The 20,711-nt window shown below is 38.0% G+C and overlaps 1 protein-coding gene across 2 annotated transcripts in view; it reads left to right on the top strand.

The window, feature by feature from the left end:
- The window catches only part of LOC127617839 (centrosomal protein of 170 kDa-like), a 40,543-nt gene that overhangs the window by 1,618 nt on the left and 18,214 nt on the right, over nucleotides 1–20,711 (top strand). For both annotated transcript variants that reach the window (XM_052089937.1, XM_052089936.1), the window contains exons 2-8: nucleotides 6,952–7,091; nucleotides 9,381–9,470; nucleotides 11,512–11,593; nucleotides 11,814–11,869; nucleotides 12,092–12,263; nucleotides 12,932–13,069; nucleotides 18,586–19,041. In XM_052089937.1, the coding sequence (XP_051945897.1) occupies nucleotides 6,987–7,091; nucleotides 9,381–9,470; nucleotides 11,512–11,593; nucleotides 11,814–11,869; nucleotides 12,092–12,263; nucleotides 12,932–13,069; nucleotides 18,586–19,041 (1,099 nt within the window). In that variant the 5' untranslated portion in view covers nucleotides 6,952–6,986. The remainder of the gene's footprint in view (nucleotides 1–6,951; nucleotides 7,092–9,380; nucleotides 9,471–11,511; nucleotides 11,594–11,813; nucleotides 11,870–12,091; nucleotides 12,264–12,931; nucleotides 13,070–18,585; nucleotides 19,042–20,711) is intronic.

Raw genomic sequence — 20,711 nt, 5'->3', positions numbered from 1 at the left:
AAAATAATATTAATATAGGCCTATAATATGTTTATAGCAGTTTTTTGTCATAGACATTTTTGTCCTCTAAGGACCTCTGAGTAGGCCTAACTGTTTTAAATGAACGCACAAGGGTTAAATGTTTGCATTATTAGGTTTAGTGGAGATTGGGATAGGATTGAAATATATTTGACAGGTACTGTCATCCTGTAGCATAGGGTTTGTTAGTTCATGAAACAGATTCACTTTCACTTTAAAACACAGGCGATGCCAAATGCAAATGGCTGTAATATCTGACCTAAGGAATTTTGTGGTATTTGTTACCTCCTCACTTAGTTTGTTTTAAACATGCTATTGAGACTAAAAGCCTGAAACAGCATGGAGAGGCTGTGTCTCAAAACCTAGTTGCTGCCTACCTAGACATTTTTTGGGCATCATAGCGTGTTTTCCGAGACAGCTGAGTTTAATCATAAATTGGAGCATAACGGCCGTTATTTGAACTCCACTGAAGAACAGGATGAAATAAATGGCTGTTTTCTTTGCATTCTCCATCTCTTTCTGCAGGACTGAAATTCTGCACATGAGCCAGTGTGAAATGGATCTGTGGTATACAGCGTTTTTATCACACTGTTTCTTAAAAAACAAATAGTTACTTGATTTGACTAATTCCTTTATCTAAATTGAAACCATCAGTTGTTTGACTGCAGTATGTCACATTTAAGTTTTTGTTTGTTTGTTTACGTTTTTTCTCAGCTATTTTTTGGGATCATTATCTACCTGAACAAAAACGGGAAGACAATTTCAATATAATAAGTAGACTTTTTTTTCAGTGTCAAACAGTGATGGCCAGAATAACACAAAAATAAGTTACAAACAGGATTTGCTCACTTTTTCCATTGCTATCTTTTTGGGTGTATCTGCTAGGCCTATTACTTTTCACATTTCCTCTAGTGAACTTTGATTGCAATAATCTGTATTTTTCCCCCTCTGTATTTCAATACAGGTTATGAAAGATATTTTTATACATTTCATAGCCTAGTTTGTAATACATCAATATATATATGTATAGGCTATATACTTGAGTAGCAATAAGAAGAGTGTGGTAAGTCCTCATTTTCCGTTGACTAGCCTACCTTTTATTATTTCCTCTCCTACAACAAAATACAATTAATTTAATGAATTTTAATTTATATTTCATTTTAATTTATGAGTCATTTATATTACTCGAAAGACACAAGGGTATCTGATCTTGAGCCCAAATCCACTAATAGAGAAAATGCATTAACTAGCTTAGACCTAGACCAGAATGTTTATTCTTCTTCCCAATACTTTGTCTTGTTTGAGCACTGGACCCCACCACATCATTAATTAATTATATGTTTGGGTCACTTCCTCAGTTGGATCATGCTGACTGACCAATCTAGTGGGCTTCCTGTTGTTAAACGGAAGTTCCAATTGAATGTGGATTTACAAAGAAGTCACAGAGAATCACATGGCCGCAGTCCATTGATTCCAAAAACAGCCAGCTATTGTCCATGAATGTAGGATGCAAGTGATAATTTTCCCGAAAAATTGCCTAAACCCTACAGAAGGAGAGGCGTAACAACTTGTACTATATATGCATTTATACTTTAACTTTAAAAACAGATAATATCTTAAGCTGTGTTTGGGATGCCATTCTGTAAGTGCTACATTGCAAATCCATATAAATGCCTGCCCATGTTTTATCAGACTATTGGGTCATCTTCGGGCCATTCTGGATTCTCTTTGCTCACTGGCTAGCTTAATCCCACTCTTTAGTACTGACCTATATTTGTTTTGTCCCTAGCTTACATCTGGTCTACTGATTGTGACTAGGCAATTAAAGTGCAGTATCTGCCTCAAACTGTGTGTAGTGATAAACGAAGTAACTCTTATTGATGAAATGCTAAACACATTTTTCATTCATTTGATGAATGGGACCACTACAGATCCCTCAGCCACTCCATCATTACACCAAATATAGTCAATACAATATTTTAATCAGAAGATACATCAGCTGTAAACATAATTCACAAAATATAGCCCATTCTAATGGGGATGTCATTGAAAATTATTACCATCTCAATATACAACAGATTCCCTTTGGTCATAAAAATGTACTGGTCTTTACTTTGCATATTTAGGTCTGTAGTGTCAAGTATGTCATAATGCATGTTTATTTGCACCCAATGGGCTAATTTTGTTGTTGCTGATATGGTCTGGGGCTTTCAATTTGGAAAAATTATGGATTTCCCATTCTTCTTCCTGATGATGTAAATGAAATGTCTGCTTTTCATGGCCATATTGTACTTCTGCAGCTCTTCCAAATTCACCCTCTCAGCTTTTTACTGGATTGTCCTCATTTTCTATACAGAGATGGGGATGTAGCTTTATATATTTTTTCTATTTATTTACATATCATGTTTTATTTTTAATGGAATCATTAAAAACTACTATTAAGTAGTAGTTTAGTTAGTCTAGTGGCTTTGTAAGAACAGTACAATAACATGTTAACAACAGCATTTTGGAAAGTCTTCCAAAAAGTCTATGAAAGGATTTCATTTATAGATTTCAGAAAGACATGGTCTGTGGAGAAAGTGCATGAAGTGAAGTGAATGGCACATTCATAGATTGTTCACACACAAAGACACTAAATCTATTCCATTCCAGTTCAGACATCAACTTGAATTATCTGAATGCTCGTGTGGGTGTGTAGAGTCCAGCCAAAATTAATTTTGATTAGACCTTGAGGTGTTCTGTGGATCAATTTCTCTCCCAGCATTAGCATACAGAGATTAACCTAAAAGAGATAAATGATCTTTGTCTGGTGACGAGTCAGAAGTGTAATCAGATGCCTTGCAAGGTTTGAGAGGGAAGGCTTAGATGGCCTGAGGCTTATTGTTTTGCCGTCTGTTTCTGGAAACAAGAATCAATTGCTTGATATTGCAACAAAGTGCTTTGTGAGAGGAACAGTATGATGAAGTGTGAGTAGTTGGACTGAGACAGATTATGTAACATTTTGTGATGCTTCAGTGATTTTAAGTTTTCATAGACCATAGGAAATGCAGTCGACAGCAGTAAGTTCATTGACTTTTTTAATTGCCATTTTTACAATATTGTTGAGAATGCACACAGTGATTATTGCCTCGCAACATCATGTTATCCTCAAGAACTTGTAACCTTTAGTTGACATTCACAGACCTGAAGACATAAATAATTCACTTTCAGTGCACTGTATTGCAGAACTTAGTCTAATATTTTGTGAAAGAGCGGCATTCATTTAACATTGCAGCTGCAGTATCTAAACCCGTCTGTCATGAAGTTCTAATTTCATGCATTTTCATGCATCATATTTTAAATGGGTAGTTTACTCCAGAATTTAAATTCTGTCATCATTTACTGTCTTCCATGTAAGGAGATGTTTGGCAGAATATTCATGCTGCTCTTTTACAATGAAAAGTAAGTGGAGACGGATGCTGTGGATCTCCAAATATGACAAAGAAAACACAAATAAAAAGTGGTCCATATGCGTGATGTCAAACCTGCAGCGAAGCAATTTAATGCACCATTTTTAATTTACACATTTTTTATTTGAAAGATGCTGTTAGACATTTGAGAGATTTTCAGTAAACAATGACTTGATTTTGAATGTCATTTAGGTTTGGAAGACATGAGTTTGAGTAAATTATGAGTTTTAATTTTGGGGTGAACTGGTCCAAGGATGTAACCACATATTCAGGATTGGGGGGTCCAAATGTAATTATTTAATAAACTACAAGGAAAAAACCCATAACAGTATACCATTATTATGAGTTACAAATTACCAATGCCTATGGTGGTTACAGCCCTGAACTGTTCATTTAAGAGTGCTGAAGAGTGTGTCCATTTGCTGTTAGAGTATGTGTGGGCTAGGCTGAGCTGGCTGAAATGCCTGCAGATATGGATCAGACTAGTACTTTTGGATCATGATATGAGGTCATGGGATTTAGGGAAGACACTTATGCAGTTGTTTTATCATCTGATTAGTAATGTTATTGGAAGGGTGTAGACTTCATGCAGATGTTCATGCAAGAGCTTCTTTTGTGAGAAACACCAGCTGAAATTAGTTTGGTATATTTTGGTTTTGAAAAGGACAACATATTTGATATATTGCATTGCAAAAATCCATCTAATTTGAGCTGTTCCAGCATTTCCTAATGCAACATGCTTTAGCATTAAGATTGAAGCTATTTAAAATTAGGGATTCCACTTTGTATTGCTTATCTCTCAGTGCAGAGTGAGTCAGTACTTCATTCCTTTCAAAGAGATGACAGAGATTCAAAGATGAGCCGGATGAAGCTGGGAGGAAGCGTTAGCCACACTTCCTGCTCCCTGAAAAGTGCACACAAGAGGATCCCCCAGAGCCAGCATAGTGAAATAACCCTTTCACCCAATAAAAACACAAAGTAGAAGGAGAGTGGGCACATTAATGCTGCATAATGTAGAAAATACTTATTACATATAATAATATATTCCAATATAATAAAAAAATTATTCCAATATAATAATGGAGTGGTGGAGGCATAGTGGGCGAAAGCACATAACTGGTAATCAGAAGGTTGCTGGTTCGATCCCCACATCCACCACCATTGTGTCCTTGAGCAAGGCACTTAACTCCAGGTTGCTCCGGGGGAATTGTCCCTGTAATAAGTGCACTGTAAGTCGCTTTGGATAAAAGCGTCTGCCAAATGCATAAATGTAAATGGAATAATTTCATGGCTCAGTTGTGCCTTTAAGAAAGTAAAGCTTATTCTAAGAGAAAAGTGAACAGATTTGCTTGCTCACTTTAAGCTTCAAAATTAAGTGTTTACAATAGAAGTTGTTTACTTCCCAAGAATGTTACAACAGCAAGGGTTTGTGATGGGTTTGACACGTGACAGGGTTTCATGTGTTCTTCAGAAGGCACTGACTAACATTCCATAGCATCCAAAGCTCTTTCATGTCTTATTAAAAGAGGTGGTTGTATTCCACCACATCAGTCTCCTCTGCCACATTGTGCTTATTCTTGAATTCTGTGGGTAGATGTTGGATATAAAGACTTTCCAGTGGTTGCTCTGCTAATGCCTGTGTTCCAGAAAAGAGAAAATCCAGCTGTTATTATTCAGCTATTCCTTGCAATCTGCTCCCAAGATATAATATATTGAGAAGCAGCTCTCAGAATCTATTCCTGTTAAACACACACTCCCAAACCCACAGGCGTTATCAGAACTCTGTTGCTGGATAAAGGGACTTGCAGAAGTAAGTTTTTGAAATTGCTCAAATAGCTATTAGGAAATATATAGATATAAAAAAATAAAGTTTAGAAAATTGTCTTGTGGTTATGTTAATGGTGTAACCACAGACTCACAGGTGATTTTCTCAGTTATACTAGCTAGTTCCAAAACAAGTGTTATGAAATGATGGAAATTAATGGTATCATATGCGTTTACTGACGTTTATGCTGCTTGGTTTTTCGATCTACTTTACATTCATAAGTGACCTTTAGTATTTGGAAGAGTAGGTGTATTATGTTTCAACTACTCAAAGAAGCATAATCATTGTGCACACTCAGCAAACGTGGGTCCCTTACATCAAAACAGCACTCATTACTGGTCATCATGTTGTCATAGTGATATGTGAATAAAAAAGGGCTTTCACAATATCCAATGTTCAACAACCCTCGTGGCTTGTGAGTGCAGTATTGTATTAGTGGTGAGGGTCTGACATGCTCTCCAATAATTACAGTTATACAGAGAGATGTTATTGTAGGTCTTACATAGGTTGTTAGACCCACTTTGCTGTTCATTTAGGCATCTGTGCTTGAGGTAGATTGCCGAAGACTACATCAGTAACAAAGTACAATTCCATGTTTTTTAGATGCACCATGGAAATGCCTTGTTCTATTGGGTAGATATTATGGATGAATCATGGTATAGCCTTCTTTGAATTGTCGTGGAGGACCACATAAATACCATGGCACTTGAATAGAATAATCATTCAGTATTAGGAATGGGTCACAATGGTCCCACAATTAGTGAGGTAGAATATTTGTACAATTTGTATGCTTTTTTGTTTGTTTTTTGTTTGATTTAGATCTTAGAGATTTGCGGCATAAGAGTTGCATTTTTATGAGGGAACGTCCAATTAAAAATAGTTGAATCTGGCTTTCGAGAGCCCTGCATTCTGTTCCATCCAGCTGTTGAACGCAAGAATGCGTCCCCTATGAATGCCACCAAAAGAAACGCTTGTGATCGGGTCAGGTGAACTCAAAACCAGCCTCATTTTTCTTTTAGGCTTTTTTAAAAACTAATATGTTAACTAGTTGATTGACTAGTCGATTTTGGAAATAGATAGCAGTGTTGCACAACCTTATTCAGTACCATACTACAGTAGAAATCAAAGTACCATGGTATTACCATCTGATCCCCTCACTTGACCACTGTACTTTTTTGTAAGAAATAAGAGGTTTGGGAGTAGCACTTCACTTAGGAGTGGGTCACTTAGAAGGAGGCATGTCAGTTTGTAGGTCAGGAGAATACGTTGAAGTCCTCTTCCCTGACCATTTGCAGCTGTAACTCTGAGCAGCTGACCTCCTTTTCAGAGTAAGACAAGATAGGGGAAAAAGAGCCCAGCAGGGTGTAGAGCCAAGATGCCTACATCACTTCCTGCTGCATCTGGCAATGATCAGAGGGAGGAGGGAAGTGTCCCAGGGTTTACTCCCTGCCTCCACCCACCCACATTCCCTAGTCACTGTGTCAGTTCAAATTTAAACATCTTAGTTAGTGGAATGAACATTATCTCTTCATAAAAGGCCTCTTGTCTTTCAAAATAAAATGTATGTGTATGTTTTGCAAATGTTTTATGAACGTTCATGTGGAGTTGGAATGTTATCAATAGAAAGTTTTTCTCTCTCTTTCTTTTTCTCTCCATAAGGATGACGTAGGGCCTGAGGCTGGAGGACAACAGAGATGAGCCTCACGTCCTGGTTCCTCGTGAGCAGCGGGGGTACGCGGCATCGGCTGCCCCGGGAGATGATCTTTGTGGGCCGTGATGACTGCGAGCTTATGTTACAGGTCAGGAAGGGTGTCCTTTGCCATCTGTGATGCATTCATGTTGTTGAATGTAAATCTCTATTTAAAGGTGAAATGTGTCATTTTTGCACAGTTAGTGTCACCAAACAGAACTGCAAATATAATGACTCTGAAACTGGTTTCTCAAACACTCTTCTAATTTTCCACTGTTTGGATAAACGTTTAGTCCCGACCCAAACTCATGCCATTTGTTGCTGTGTTGGGCTGGTCAGAGTGCTCCAACAAACAGACCAATGTTTTAATAGTGTCACAGTGTTTACACTTTTCAAAAGAATCAACTTACAAATGGCTAACTAAGTTGCTTTTGCATATTAAGATGAGATAAGAGAAAGTATTTTAACATCAAAAAACCTTTAAAAAGTAATGGCAAGTTTACAAACTGCTTAAGTTTGAGTTGTCCACAGTATTCTTTAGGCAATGATGTAATTGTTATTTCAGATGTCTTTCTTTGTGTGTGAAATGTTAGGCACTGATATTTGGAGCAAATTTACCACCTTTACTACACGGACCACTTAGATTTGTTCTTTTGCACAAATTCAACTATTAACATAATTAATTTAGACACCTTACTGTGGGGAGGTGTCTGTTATACTCTAATACAACCTCGTTTTTGGCCCGTTTTTTAAATATGAAGTTGTTTTATTTTTATTATAAAAGTTTAACATATTTTATTAGATGTACTACAATGTTCAACAACCAACTGTAATGGGAAATATTGAAGGAGATAGTGCCAGTCTTGCCATCAGAGAGATATGGAACTGGTACAATCCCAAAACGAGACATTACACACAACAAAACGACCTCTGCTGATGTAATAGGAGACACTGGAAGAAACAGTGTGTTTTAACTCTCTTTAGTGGTGTTTGCAGACAAGCATCAATAGTACTATTGGACATACTTACAGTTAAGGATATGAACAAACCCTTTACTCTAAGTATTAACTTTTCTGTGTGTAACTATCATTTTTCGTGCTTCGAACATGATTAATACCTCTAATAGTGCTGCTTGTTGTTAAATGTATTATTAATTTTCTAAGTAGTAAGACAGATATTTGCCTGGCAGATGATGAAACAGGTGAACATTTTTTAGACTTCACGAGGGACTTTTGACTTTGCAACCATCCAGAACACAGTAGCAACTGCATAGCAATGTGTTAAAAACCGCTCAGAAGACATAGTAGCCAACTGTATACAGTAGCAACGCCCTGGCACATTACAACACAGTAAAAAAAACAAATGCTCAACCAGTAATGCCTTTGCAACCACCCACAACACCTTAGCATAATCATGGCTGTGTTTCACATTAATTGACTAAACTCTGGCAGCCCGCCACAGTCTAATTTGCCCCGCCATGGTCTCATAATGAACCAAAACATTTTTACACTTCTCATCTAAAATATTTTTGCACTTCTCAGTCTCTTAATAACATAAAATAAAAGGTTGTGTATTGTGCTCTCTCTCGCACGCCAGTCAGCTCCAGTCAGTTCAGTCAACTCCTCTATATGCACTGGAGCATACTACTGCAGCTTTAAGAGGACAAAATGTTTTACAAGAGCTCAACACTAGCCTCTTAATTTTGCTCTCAAAGTGCACCAGATGGAAGTATTTAACTTTAAAATGTACAGCATTTTCTTAAGGGGGCGCATGCCCCTGGACCACCCTAGAGGGTCGGAGGTCCACTCCCCATAGTCTCACAAAATCCTGTGGGAAACACTGCATGGCGATGAGTTTTGAACAGCCAAGCATCACTCACACACAAAAATAAGTAAATAAAAAAATCGAGTTTGTAAAATGGATTGTGGTAAAATGACCCTGTGATACAGATGATTGTCAAAGGTTGCCCATTTTGTCAGCAAGCTGTGAAAATAATACTCAAGTCAAATGTCTTTGTTGGAAATATCTTCTTAAAGTCTTTTCTAAAATTCATTAGTACTTACCTAATCAGTAGGACAAGATGGTCAGGTTGAAATGCGTTTTTTCCCAGCATTAGTCTAAACAATCTATATATGAGGATGCTATAAAATTAATTGAACTCAGAATCAGAGATCACAACCAAATTTGCAATATGTGTATGAAGGAATATTTCTTTCATTTTTATGTATTTTGCTAGTTGAAGTATTCTGCATATGCAAGATATTTTACCTTCAAATTGTATCTTTCAAATGCTACAAGACGAAATACTACCATGAATGCATACCAGTGTCAAGACAAAAATTTGCTTCCAAAAATAACCACAAATGGAATTCTTGCTTTTATCTCTGTGTTATTGCAGTCTCGTAGTGTAGATAAGCAGCATGCTGTCATCAACTATGAGTCCAGCAGTGATGAGCACAAAGTTAAGGATCTGGGAAGCCTGAATGGGGTGAGTAAGAGTGATATGCATTTCTGATAAATAAACATCATGCGACTTTAGAGCAACAAATTGCACAAATTCACACTTAAGAAACTTCTCCTATTTACAGAAACTATATTTTGTTAGCAGGTCATAACAATATCTATATTATAATTATATATTTATGGCATAAGGCTGTGAGTGCCTGCAGCTCATTCAGGTGTGATCATATTCACAATACAGCATGGCATAGAGTGGAGTGTTGCATTTATAAAATGGTTATTACATAATAAATGTAATAAAATGGCACAAATTTTCATTTAAAATAATTTTATGAAACAAATTCTATGGAGAAATAAACATCTCGCATCATAACTCATACATTTTTTGCATGACTGGAATGCTGTTTTGACCAATCAGCATCCCTGACCAGAACCATCATTTTTAGAATATTTATTTAAAACAAAAATAAATGTAAATATAATAAATTATATTTATAAATTTACAAATATAATAACATATTTTAGGTTAAGGTAGCATTTTGAGTTTTATATATTTATATATATATATATATATATATATATATATATATATATATATATATATATATATATATCAGCATTGTTTTGAACCTCAAAGTTAACTGCTCATTTTAAACCGTTGTAAAATATTGAGGTGAAGCCTGGTTTCACTCAGCCTGAATTATGTTTGTGTTAAGAATATGTGTGTCTGCTTAAGGTCAGTAAAAACAATGCTGTGACTAAATCAGAGCTCATGGGGCAGAATATCCACAACCTCTTCCTGTTGAGTCGCTCTTAAGAATTCCTCTTCCTGCCCTTCTTTGGCAGGAAATGTTAATATATATAGCATGTGTAGTTATTATAGCATGTGCAGCCATGTTTTTTCAGCAATTTAAGTACAGCTAACAGTTTTCATGTTGGCCTGGGATCAGTTTTCAACAAGAATCTACCAGACAAGCCCAGACATCTTATAAAAATATTCTGTTAGTTATATTTGTCATGATAACATGTAGGAAAATAAAAAACAGAATATACTGTGGAGAAATACTTTTCACTGAGTCAGCACACATTCCCCAGATGTGACCCCTCATTCCAGCAAAATATCTTAAGGGCTTTGGATATTTTAGAGAGGACAGAGGACGAGATTGATTCAGATATGATTGATTCACAATGTTTAACTTGAATGCTCTAGAAACTGCTTTGTTAGAGCGATTAGCTCCCTCTCTTTGTTGGGTTCTGCAGGAAGCGGCTGATATTTGAGACATAGCAGACATCACAGCACACATTTTATTCACCCTGAAGGTTTTAAAACTTTGTCAGTTCACTCTCACTATGGCTCTGTGTTTAGAGGTTGCTGTAAACCATTTATGGACAAAGTGAATTTTTGAAATTCAGCTTATTAAAATGGCAAACGTCTTTATTACTCTAGTGAATGGCTGGGTAATAGGGTGTATTGTGTGCTTTAGATATGTTTGTAGATATAATCCTCAGGTATAAGAACAGTATAATAGAGTAGTTTACACTAACAGGGATTTTTAGATTAAACCCTAAGCACGTCATCATTACATAATATGAAAAATGTATTTGTGGATTTTGATATGGTGATGATACAAAGCCCAGGATCTAGGAATATTGACTTGTTGACCTGTAATAGTCTAATCCTTTGATCATATAAATAGGGAGAGGAAAGCATATCTTCTTTTGTTGCTTTTTGTTTTATTTGATTTTTTTTTTTATTTGTGTTTGATGTTGTTATTTGCTTGGTTAGGTTTTTGTTTGGTTTGGTTTGGTTTTTGCTTTTGTTGTTTTATTTCTCTTTTTTGTGTGTTTGTGTGTTTTGTTTAGTTTGTTTTTGTTGTTTTTTTACTACAGATTCCATAACACTCCAAAATACATATGATCAAGAAATGAGCTTCATTATCTCTGAATTTTACATGTATTTTGAATTTATATGAAATTTAGATGAGTTTTACATGTCTTGTATTATGGAACAGCTCACTGAAATGTGAATTTCAGTCTAAAAGGAAGTTGTTTATTTGTCTTTTTTTAAGACATTTGTGAATGATGTCAGAATCCAGGAACAGGTGTATATCACACTGAAGATTCAAGACAAACTGAGGTTTGGATATGATATCCTTATATTTAGCTACTTCATCTTTAAACCTTTATGATTTTTAATAGTTTTTCCTGTGCATATGTGATTTATTGTCATTTAATTTGTTTAATTTGGAAGATGGGTATGTGTGTTATAAAGAGGAAAATTACAAAACAGAAATATAGACCTAAAGATATTGTGTGTCCAAGTATTATGTTAGCAATATTGGATACAGTCTTCCTTAACCTGACCCACATACCAACCTGTTCACGGTGGTGCGAGGTGAGCTACATGTGCCAGAGGAGGCTCTGAAGGTATGTGTGTTCATTTAACAAAAACACTACATCTCTATCAGTAAATAGAGTTAACAATATTCTGGTTCCTCATTTTGTAAAGACATTGGCACTTGCAGATCCAGTGTACAATGTCATGTAAACAATTATCCACTTGCTTATCCTAGTTAGTTTACCTTTATCTTGACAAAGTAATGATTGATGACAGGTTTCAGGATCTCTGTATTCCCTCCTTTATGTCAGCATGAGAAGTTTACCAGCCAACTCCAGCTGGGCAAGAAGCCCACCTGTGCAGAGCACTTAAAAAGCCCCAAGTCTTCCCCGAACAAACGCAAAGCATCCAAACCCGCAGAGCCCATTGCTGAGCCAGCAGTCAAACCTGCAGAACCTAACAAAGGAGATGACAAGATGTCAGGTAAAAGCCTACATGGTGATGGCATAGCACAATTTTGGATAATCATGCAAGCATCTTAGTAGGTTGTGAGAACTTCAGACAAAGATAGATTTTTGCATACTTAATTGATCTTGATCATCTCTTTCTTTTATCTCTGATGTTTCTTTGTAGGCTGCTTATCCTCCCATTATCTTTAAATAACATGCTTCTTTATAAATGACTAATTCTCGATTAGTCATTGCTGTTCCCAATCTGATTAATCTATTGTCCTCTTCAGCAAAGCTAGTTGACAGAAATGGTCATGGTCTATTTTTAGAATAGTAGCAGGTGAAAGTGGCCTGTCATCTTACTGAGATCAAGCATAAGGGCAGGATTCAACAAAACCATTAACTCTCATCATAATGCACTATAGCAAACAGTAAAAACATGTAACGCAAACATGTGACAAGTGTGAAAGACAAAATGAAGTGCCATATTTCAATTAAAAACACAAGCAAATGAGATTTGTGAGCATTTCCTTTAAATACAGGGTGTAAAGCAGCATCTTATTTTAGAGAAAAATAAAGCAAGTTGGAAGTATACGCAGCTACATACCATTTTGTATATAGTATGTACATTAACCCTTGTGCCATCAAAGCAACGTAACAATCTTTATATTAATATACTTTATATTGTCATTTCAATAACAGGTGATTTAGCTACCTTGCACAGGGGGACTCCACTGTATGGACAGCCATCCTGGTGGGGTGATGGTGATGCAGATGATGAGAATTCCTTTAAACAGGAGATTAAAACATCTGGAAGGAAACAGGAGAGCAATGGGACAGGTCAGACATCTCAGAACCATTTTAAACACTATCAGCCTACAAAAATGTCTATGAAGAGCCAAAAGAGCTTCACCTTCATTAAAACATGTGGAGAGTTTTGTTCAGATCATTGGTAATTAGTCCTTATGTGGGTGAGAATAAGTAATTTATTACATAAACTGCTCTGTTGAACAGAGATGTGTCCAAAATGTTTTTTAGCAGAACTACACCAAAGAGGACAGTTGTCTAAAATTAAGTTTGAATTTTAGATTACTGAGGCTTTGCCACAGCAGGACTGTTACGTATATGTTTGCTACAGACACTAAACCAGGGAAGTGGACTCTTAATAGTCTTTTTTGAGAAAGAGTGGACAGCCATAATGTGCTTATACTGAGGAAATTAAATCAAATTTATAGTTGTAACAAGGAGGAGGTCGTGGCCGGGCTGTGAGGGTGTACGGCCGGCACTGAATCAGATGATTAGCAGGAGAGAGAGATAAAGGGGAGCCGAAGATGCCAGCTCGGGAGAGAGAGACGCACGCGGCCGCGCTGCATATATGGTCGTCATGTTTGTTTTATTTTGCGTTAATTTTATGTATATCATTAAACCTTACGTTTACTCTTCAGCCGGTTCAGGCCTCCTCCTTGCCCATCCTTTAACAGTTACAGTGGTGCCGAATCCTGGGAAGGAGGAGTAATGCACTGTCGCAGAGTCCTCGCCACTGCCATTCCCCCAAATGAGCAGCTGCAGCCATTTACCTGGGGACAGAGGGGTCGCTGCCGGCCACTGAGAGCCGGAGGAACCATTCCGTTTACCAGGGGTCGGAGGGCTTGCTACCGTCCACATGGGGAGGAGCGAGTTGTCGTCCGCCAGAGGGGAGGACTGGTTGAGAACCAGTTGACCGCGTGTCCAGGGACAGGCGAGAAAGTTTTCTCTCTCTCCTCTCTCTCTCTGTGTCTCCCGCTCGCCCTCTCCCCACGCATCCCCTCGTCTCTCCCCCAGGTTCACAGGAGGCGGGGTGGACCACCTGCTGACAGAATGCTGGAAGGGCATCGTCTCCCCTACAGAGATGTGGGGGGAGTAGGTCAGTCCGGTGGTGCCCCAGCCTGAATCGGGGGAGGGAGGAGTGTGACGAGGAGGGCATGACCGGGCCGTGCTCAGCCGGTGCTGAATCAGATGATCAGCGGGAGAGCGAGATAAAGGGGAGCTGTAGACACCAGTTTGGGAGAGAGAGGGATGCACACGGCCACAATGCATGTGTGTTCGCCATGTTTGTTTTATGTTGTTTTAAGTTGAGTTATATCATTAAACCTTACGATTACTGTTCAGCCGGTTCCTGCCTCCTCCTTGCCCATCCTTTAACTGTTACAGTACATGGGCACCACTGTAACAGCGTCTCTCTCTCTCTCGAACTGGGCGTCTCCGGCTCCCCTTTATCTCACTCTCCCGCTGATCATCTGATTCAGCGCAGGCCATGCACCGGTCACGCCCTCCTCCTCATCACAATAGTGTTCAGATTAAAAAAAATAAATTAAACTCAAATGGATTGGTGTGGCACTATTAATTTATGTCTATGATCGTTCCCTGATGTGGGAAATTGATAAGGTTACGACTGTAACCATGGTTCCCTGAAATGGTGGAATGAATGCTGCATCATTGCTGACAATTTGGGGTTTATCCCCACAGGCATAGCCAATCTCTAAAACTCTTTAAAATCTTGCCAATTTTAATCGGCAGATAGCGCAATGTGCTCCGCCTCCTTCGTGCGCATCAGCGATCGTATATAACAGTGGTGAAAAGAGCTATCTCGCTGGTGATGCAAATAGATTTCAGCTTCCCCGAATTGATCCCATATCATCAGAACTGTCTGAGGACGAAGTCTCCATTCTCCTTTTAGAACACCCTGTCAAAATCTGCACCGCTGTTCAGGTGATCTGGAACGTGTGTCACACGTATCGATAGATGTTTCTCTCACCAGAGGAGAAGCTGGCGCATACATTGTGAGCACTTTGAGTCTGGAAACTTGTGGAGTGCCACATCCGTTTGATAATATATGGGCAGTTTCCAAATGGTTAACGTGGCTAGACAGTTGCAGCCATTCAGTCTGAGCCTGTGGTCTCATCCTCAGTAGTCCCAGCAGGCTATGTGCCAAAAGTTTTGACCACTCCCTTCTGGGCGCAGGTTATTATTTTTCAGGGTTTCTCCCACCTTCCGTTCACTTCGGACAAAGCGGAGAGGCTACACACACTGTGTCCTGTAAGAACACTGCGTGCATGTATTGATCGCACAAGGCAAATTTCCTATTGGAGTAAAAGCTAACTGCAATAGAGGCATGACATCTTCATGGGCATATTTTTTTGAAGAAATATGCCTAGCTGCAGAGTTAAACGTGTATTCTGCTGCTTACTACCTGTTTGTTTATACATGGTCATCCCATAAGCTGCAGTTAGCAGTCACTTTATATAAGTTTTCACTACCCATTTGGTTTGTCCCTTATATATATATATATATATAGGATATGTAGATACTTTTTCATATAAGGTAATTTTTTAATTCACCCGAACCAGTTAGCGTCATCGCCATGTATATCCATCCATTCATCATTCTGCTTCTCCCTTCTTATTGTGATGTGAAGAGGAGACACTGTTGGTGCTTTTTACTACCCCATTAGTTAGTAGGCATCGTTACGCATGTGAATCAGTAACACAGGATAATGGTATACATTCCCCATAGTGTCAGCTATGAAGCAGCATTCATGACTGAATTGAAAGGGAACAATAAGGTAACGACTGTAACCATGGTTCCCTGAAATTAGGGAATGAATGCGTAAGATGGTCATGCTACTGAATCTTCACTACAAGGGTTGAGTATCGCTTGCACCCTTCAGTTGAATGTTCTGAAGAGATAGCGCTGTGCACCGGCATTATATGTGACAGCTGACATGCATGAGGGAGGCGGAGCACAAAGCGCTATCTTCGAATTAAAATTGGCGAGATTTAAAAGAGTTTGGCTACACCTTTCAGAGATTGGCTACACCTGCAGGGATAAACCCGGTAGTGTCAGCTATGACGCAGAATTCATTCCCTCATTTCAGGGAACCATGGTTACAGTCGTATTTTTATTGTTTTCATCTCTGTAATATGCACCACTTTTTTACTTAACCCCACCTTATGCCATCGTAAATACACAGACAGCTCAGAAATCTTAAGCACTCATGCCCTTGAGCCCTCTTAATTTAATTCATCCAAAACAGCACCAGCTCTGTTTAAAAACACACCAAATCTACTGCTAAAAGGAGCCTTGTTCCTTTCAGAGGGAATGTTGGTTATATATATATAAAGGGGTTGTGCTGGCACACAGAATGGCATTGTTTTACAAAACCTTGCAGTCTTTCAAAGACAAAGAGAAAAGACTCCAGTTCAGGATATAAGTTGGCAAAGGCTTTAATGTATCAGCATTATTTGTCTCAGGCATATACTAAAATCTCAGTGATGTCACATAGAGAGAAAATCATTCATGTGGCAGTCCACCACATCAAAGTGCACACTGTTATCACCTCCCAGTGCTATTTTAGACTGCAGTCAGGGCTGGTTGTTTGAAGGCAGGGACTCACAGCCTAGCTTTGGAAAGGAAAGGAAAGTAAAGGGAACAATCTCCCTTAAGAAATGAATAGGCTTGTTTGTAGACTGGCCCAGCCCCCTCCATCTCCATTGTCACAGAGGCGTGTTTGCCTTCTCTTCTGTGACAACAGCTCAACTAATCACAGACAAAACCACACATGGTAGATTTGTAAGTATTTGGGGTTGAATTTTTGTCATTTAGTTTATTATAATAGTTAATGTTAGTTGTTTACAGGCATACGTATTCTGGTTTCTCTGTTTAGTTTTCACATGGAGTTTTTGGAAGTTTGAGTTATTGAGCAATTGAGGATGTTGTCTCACAAGAACATGCACTGTCAAACAAAATGTGTACACCAATGTTCACCATAATGTTATAACAACAGATATTTCCATCTATTTCACTTTAAATGTCTTTGATTTCAACTCAATTTAATGTAGAAAGGGTTTTCAGAGTTCAGAAAACTTGATTTTGTTCATCAGTCATTAAATTCAAAGTTGTCAAAAAAGTGCAATAAACTCATCACTACAGGTTGCACCACTTTGATTTTACTTTACAAATTAAAGCAAAAAGTAAACTTTAAAAGTAAAGTTTTATATTTTAGTGGGTTGAAATTTGATAGACTGCGTTTCCTACAATAACCTGGGTTTTAGTTGTCTTACGTTCTACTAATTGATGGAAATTATATTGGTTAGGGCTTTTCTGTTGTTGTCTTGGTGCTTGTATTTTGTAGTCTAACAGATATTTGGTTGCTACGGGTGTTGAAATTAAAACAATTTGCCTGTCATTTTCTTTAGGAGGAGATTCAAAAGTATTTTTGAAAATGGGAAGTTTCCACTGCATTCAGAAGTTGTGTTAGGGAGTGGATGAAGTAGGCATTTTGGTCAATTAAATTTAAGTGGAATTTCTTCAAAGTGATGAGTCAGATGAATGACAGATAATGATGTAATGTTTGGAAAATGTTGCAGTGCCTCTAAATGGCTTTTATATCTACTGCTGACAATAGAGTATTTACTAAATTACTAACTTTTCTTCAATTTGAGCTCTGAAGTCACACCTCTGAATGAAATTTTGTATTTTAAACAAAACTATTTAAGTGGATCATCTTAAATGCCTAAACCAACTAAAATATGACCTGCTTTATAATTTGTCTATGGTCTGGGACAGATTCAAAAGTGAAACTCATCTAACAAACTGAAATCATACATGAAAATTGCCATTAGGCATGCTGTTTCTAATAAAAAAAAATTGAATTTTGCTTAGGTTGTAAAAGCAAATTAATTTTTTAAGATGCATACCATTAATTCTTGTCAAGTGACAGATTTTAAACAGTGGCTTCATTGTCCGGACAGTGATTCAGGTAGATAGTCTTGAGACTGAAAGGAAACTGATCTGATTGTGCATTTTGAGGCCATGACCATTAACCCTCCTGTTCTGTTTGGGCTCTAAGAGATCCCTAGGCTATTTTAATAGTCAAAAAAATAAACTTATATATACATGTAAAAATTTGTACATTACTTGTGCTTGGGGTCACGCAGATCTCAGATGAATAAATGCAATGCATTTTCACATGCAACAACTCTGATTGAGAAGTCCATTTCAGTCATTTTTCTACAATGTTTTTGCTAAAATCAGATTGACCCCAAACAGAATCATTGTTACTATATTGGATAACAAACATTTCTAAAAAGTACAGTAAATGACTACTTTGTGAGACTGCAAAGGAAAGGGTTAAAACTTCAATAAAAGCTGTCTAATGATAACATTTTACTGGTTTAGAGAAAAAGATTTGATACATTTTAAGGGGAAACATTAAGTTAATTTTGAATTGCTTTTTTTTTTTTTCAGAAGTCTCAACAGAACATGAGGGTTTACTAATAAATGGTGATTCTTATTTTTATCTTTTTGTGGCCCCACAGACAGAAAAGAGGGCAAGCGGGGTGATAAATCAAAGGAAAATGGTCTGGGCTCTGTAGGTGCTGAGCCCAGCTACTTTGAGATTCCCAGAAAAGAGGGACAAATGGCAGAAAACAGCATCCATGAGATCCCAACAAAGGACACTGAGGGCATTGGGGCAGCAAAAACTGCCTCCGGCACTACTGCTGCCGCACAGGCTAACACCTCATTCACCATCGAGTTTGACAACACTTCCCCTGGGAAGGTCACCATTAAAGATCATGTGTTGCGTCCAAGGCCTAAAAAATCACCTCACATTGGGGGTAAAGACCTCCTGCAGGCAGCCATCATGGCCTCTGAAAGTAAGGTGGCAGACTGGCTCGCCCAAAATGACCCTCCTCTAGTGAGGCTTGAGTCCACAGAAGAAGACAGTAAGAGCATCAAGAGTGATGTGCCTGTCCATCTCAAAAGACTTAAAGGTACGCCATTACATTTACATTTATATTACATTTTATTAATTTAGCAGATGCTTTAATCCAACGCGACATACAAATGAGAATAAGAAGAGCCTAGAATTTGATGCAAGCAGCCAGTGGAGAGAGAACAAGAGGGGTGTGATGTGGCTCCTCTTTGACTGATTGAAGACCAGAAGCTTTGCAGCATTCTTGCAACATCTCTAAAGGCTTGATAGTGTTAGTTGGAAAGCCTCTTAGTAAAACATTGCAGTATTCATCACAAATACACTTTTTCTTGTTGGTGTACCACTAATGAGAGTAGTGTTTCCTCCTGGATTTTGATGGTAATGTCTAAATTAAAAATGAAGTCATTTAAAATTACCCTTATGACATTTTCTTTCAGCTTGACTCTTCATAGGATAATTGCTCTGTCCCCTACTTATACCATCCTCTCAGCTTTGGAAATGTGTACATGAGCAGTGCTGTGGAGTCATGCAATGATTCATGCAGTGTTTCTTGGAAATTTAACACAGTTCAATCATGACAACTCTTAGAATGATTAAGCATATTAATGTCAGTGAGACATATTGATAGGATTTGGTCTTGGCAGAGTAGATCTGCTACACTGGTAATGCATTGCAGAGCAAGTACGAAGACTTGCTACTGCTAGAACATACACAGACATAATGTGTTAGCATGTAGACATGCTGCTGCACAATTAAACAAACACAAGATATGCTGCATCCAGTATATTGACCTGTTTTATGTGACATCACTGTATGACCGTGTCACCATGTTTTATGATCAAAATTCTATTTGCCCTCAAAGTGCTGCGCTGTGAGATGCGTGAAAAAAAATCTTCTTCAGGAGTTAAAAGAAACTCTTACATTGATACACAGGGGATCATCATAGAGGTTTTGTAATGTTTTGACTAAATCAGACCAGAAACTACACAAAAACGTTTGTAACTTCTGATCGGGAGATGTTTACAGTGATGTACCGGTGGTCGTGTGTACTCGCCGGTCACACATCAGACTCACCGGTGTACAGAGTTGAATCGTGGATAAGATACCTTTAAATGTCCACGAAAGTTCAATTTGCCAATATTTGTGCTGTCTTCAGACCTGCATGGGCATTTCTTGGGACTGGGCATGAACCAAAAGCAATATCTGTTGTTTTTCTTGATATCTTTTCATGGGTGTTTCTCCAATCACCTCCTTTGTTTCCTCCCTCTGATGGTCACAAAAATGATGGCTGTGGGGGAAAGTGACATCACTGAAACAGGTCAATAGGACATGCTGCTGCACAATTAGACATACATACAATCCCCATTTAATAGATCTATACAAGTTGAGCTGGGAAGGAGGAGGGTTTCAGAGGAAAAATTTGCAGCGCACCGCAGTCAAACAGGCTTATCTTCAAAAGTTGATTGGCTAACTGATTATATGTCAAAGGACTTAAACCTTATGAGCATAATGGCTTAAATGGTTCGTTCATCCAAAAAAAGTCAGTCATTTTTTATTCACTCCTGTATCATATAACCCCATTTCACTTTCTGTGAAATTGTGAAAACAATTTGTGCTCAGTGATGTCATACAATGGCAGTTTATGGTGACCACCTCTTCAAGCTTCAAAAGCATGCAAAAGTATAATTCAGAAGTCTAATAAATTATTGAATGAGACTCACGATTGTC

The sequence above is a fragment of the Xyrauchen texanus genome, chromosome 24 (genome assembly GCF_025860055.1).
Source record: "Xyrauchen texanus isolate HMW12.3.18 chromosome 24, RBS_HiC_50CHRs, whole genome shotgun sequence".
NCBI lineage: Eukaryota > Metazoa > Chordata > Actinopteri > Cypriniformes > Catostomidae > Xyrauchen > Xyrauchen texanus.
Note: the sequence above shows the minus strand (reverse complement) of the source record. Positions and strands in the feature narration are given on the sequence as shown.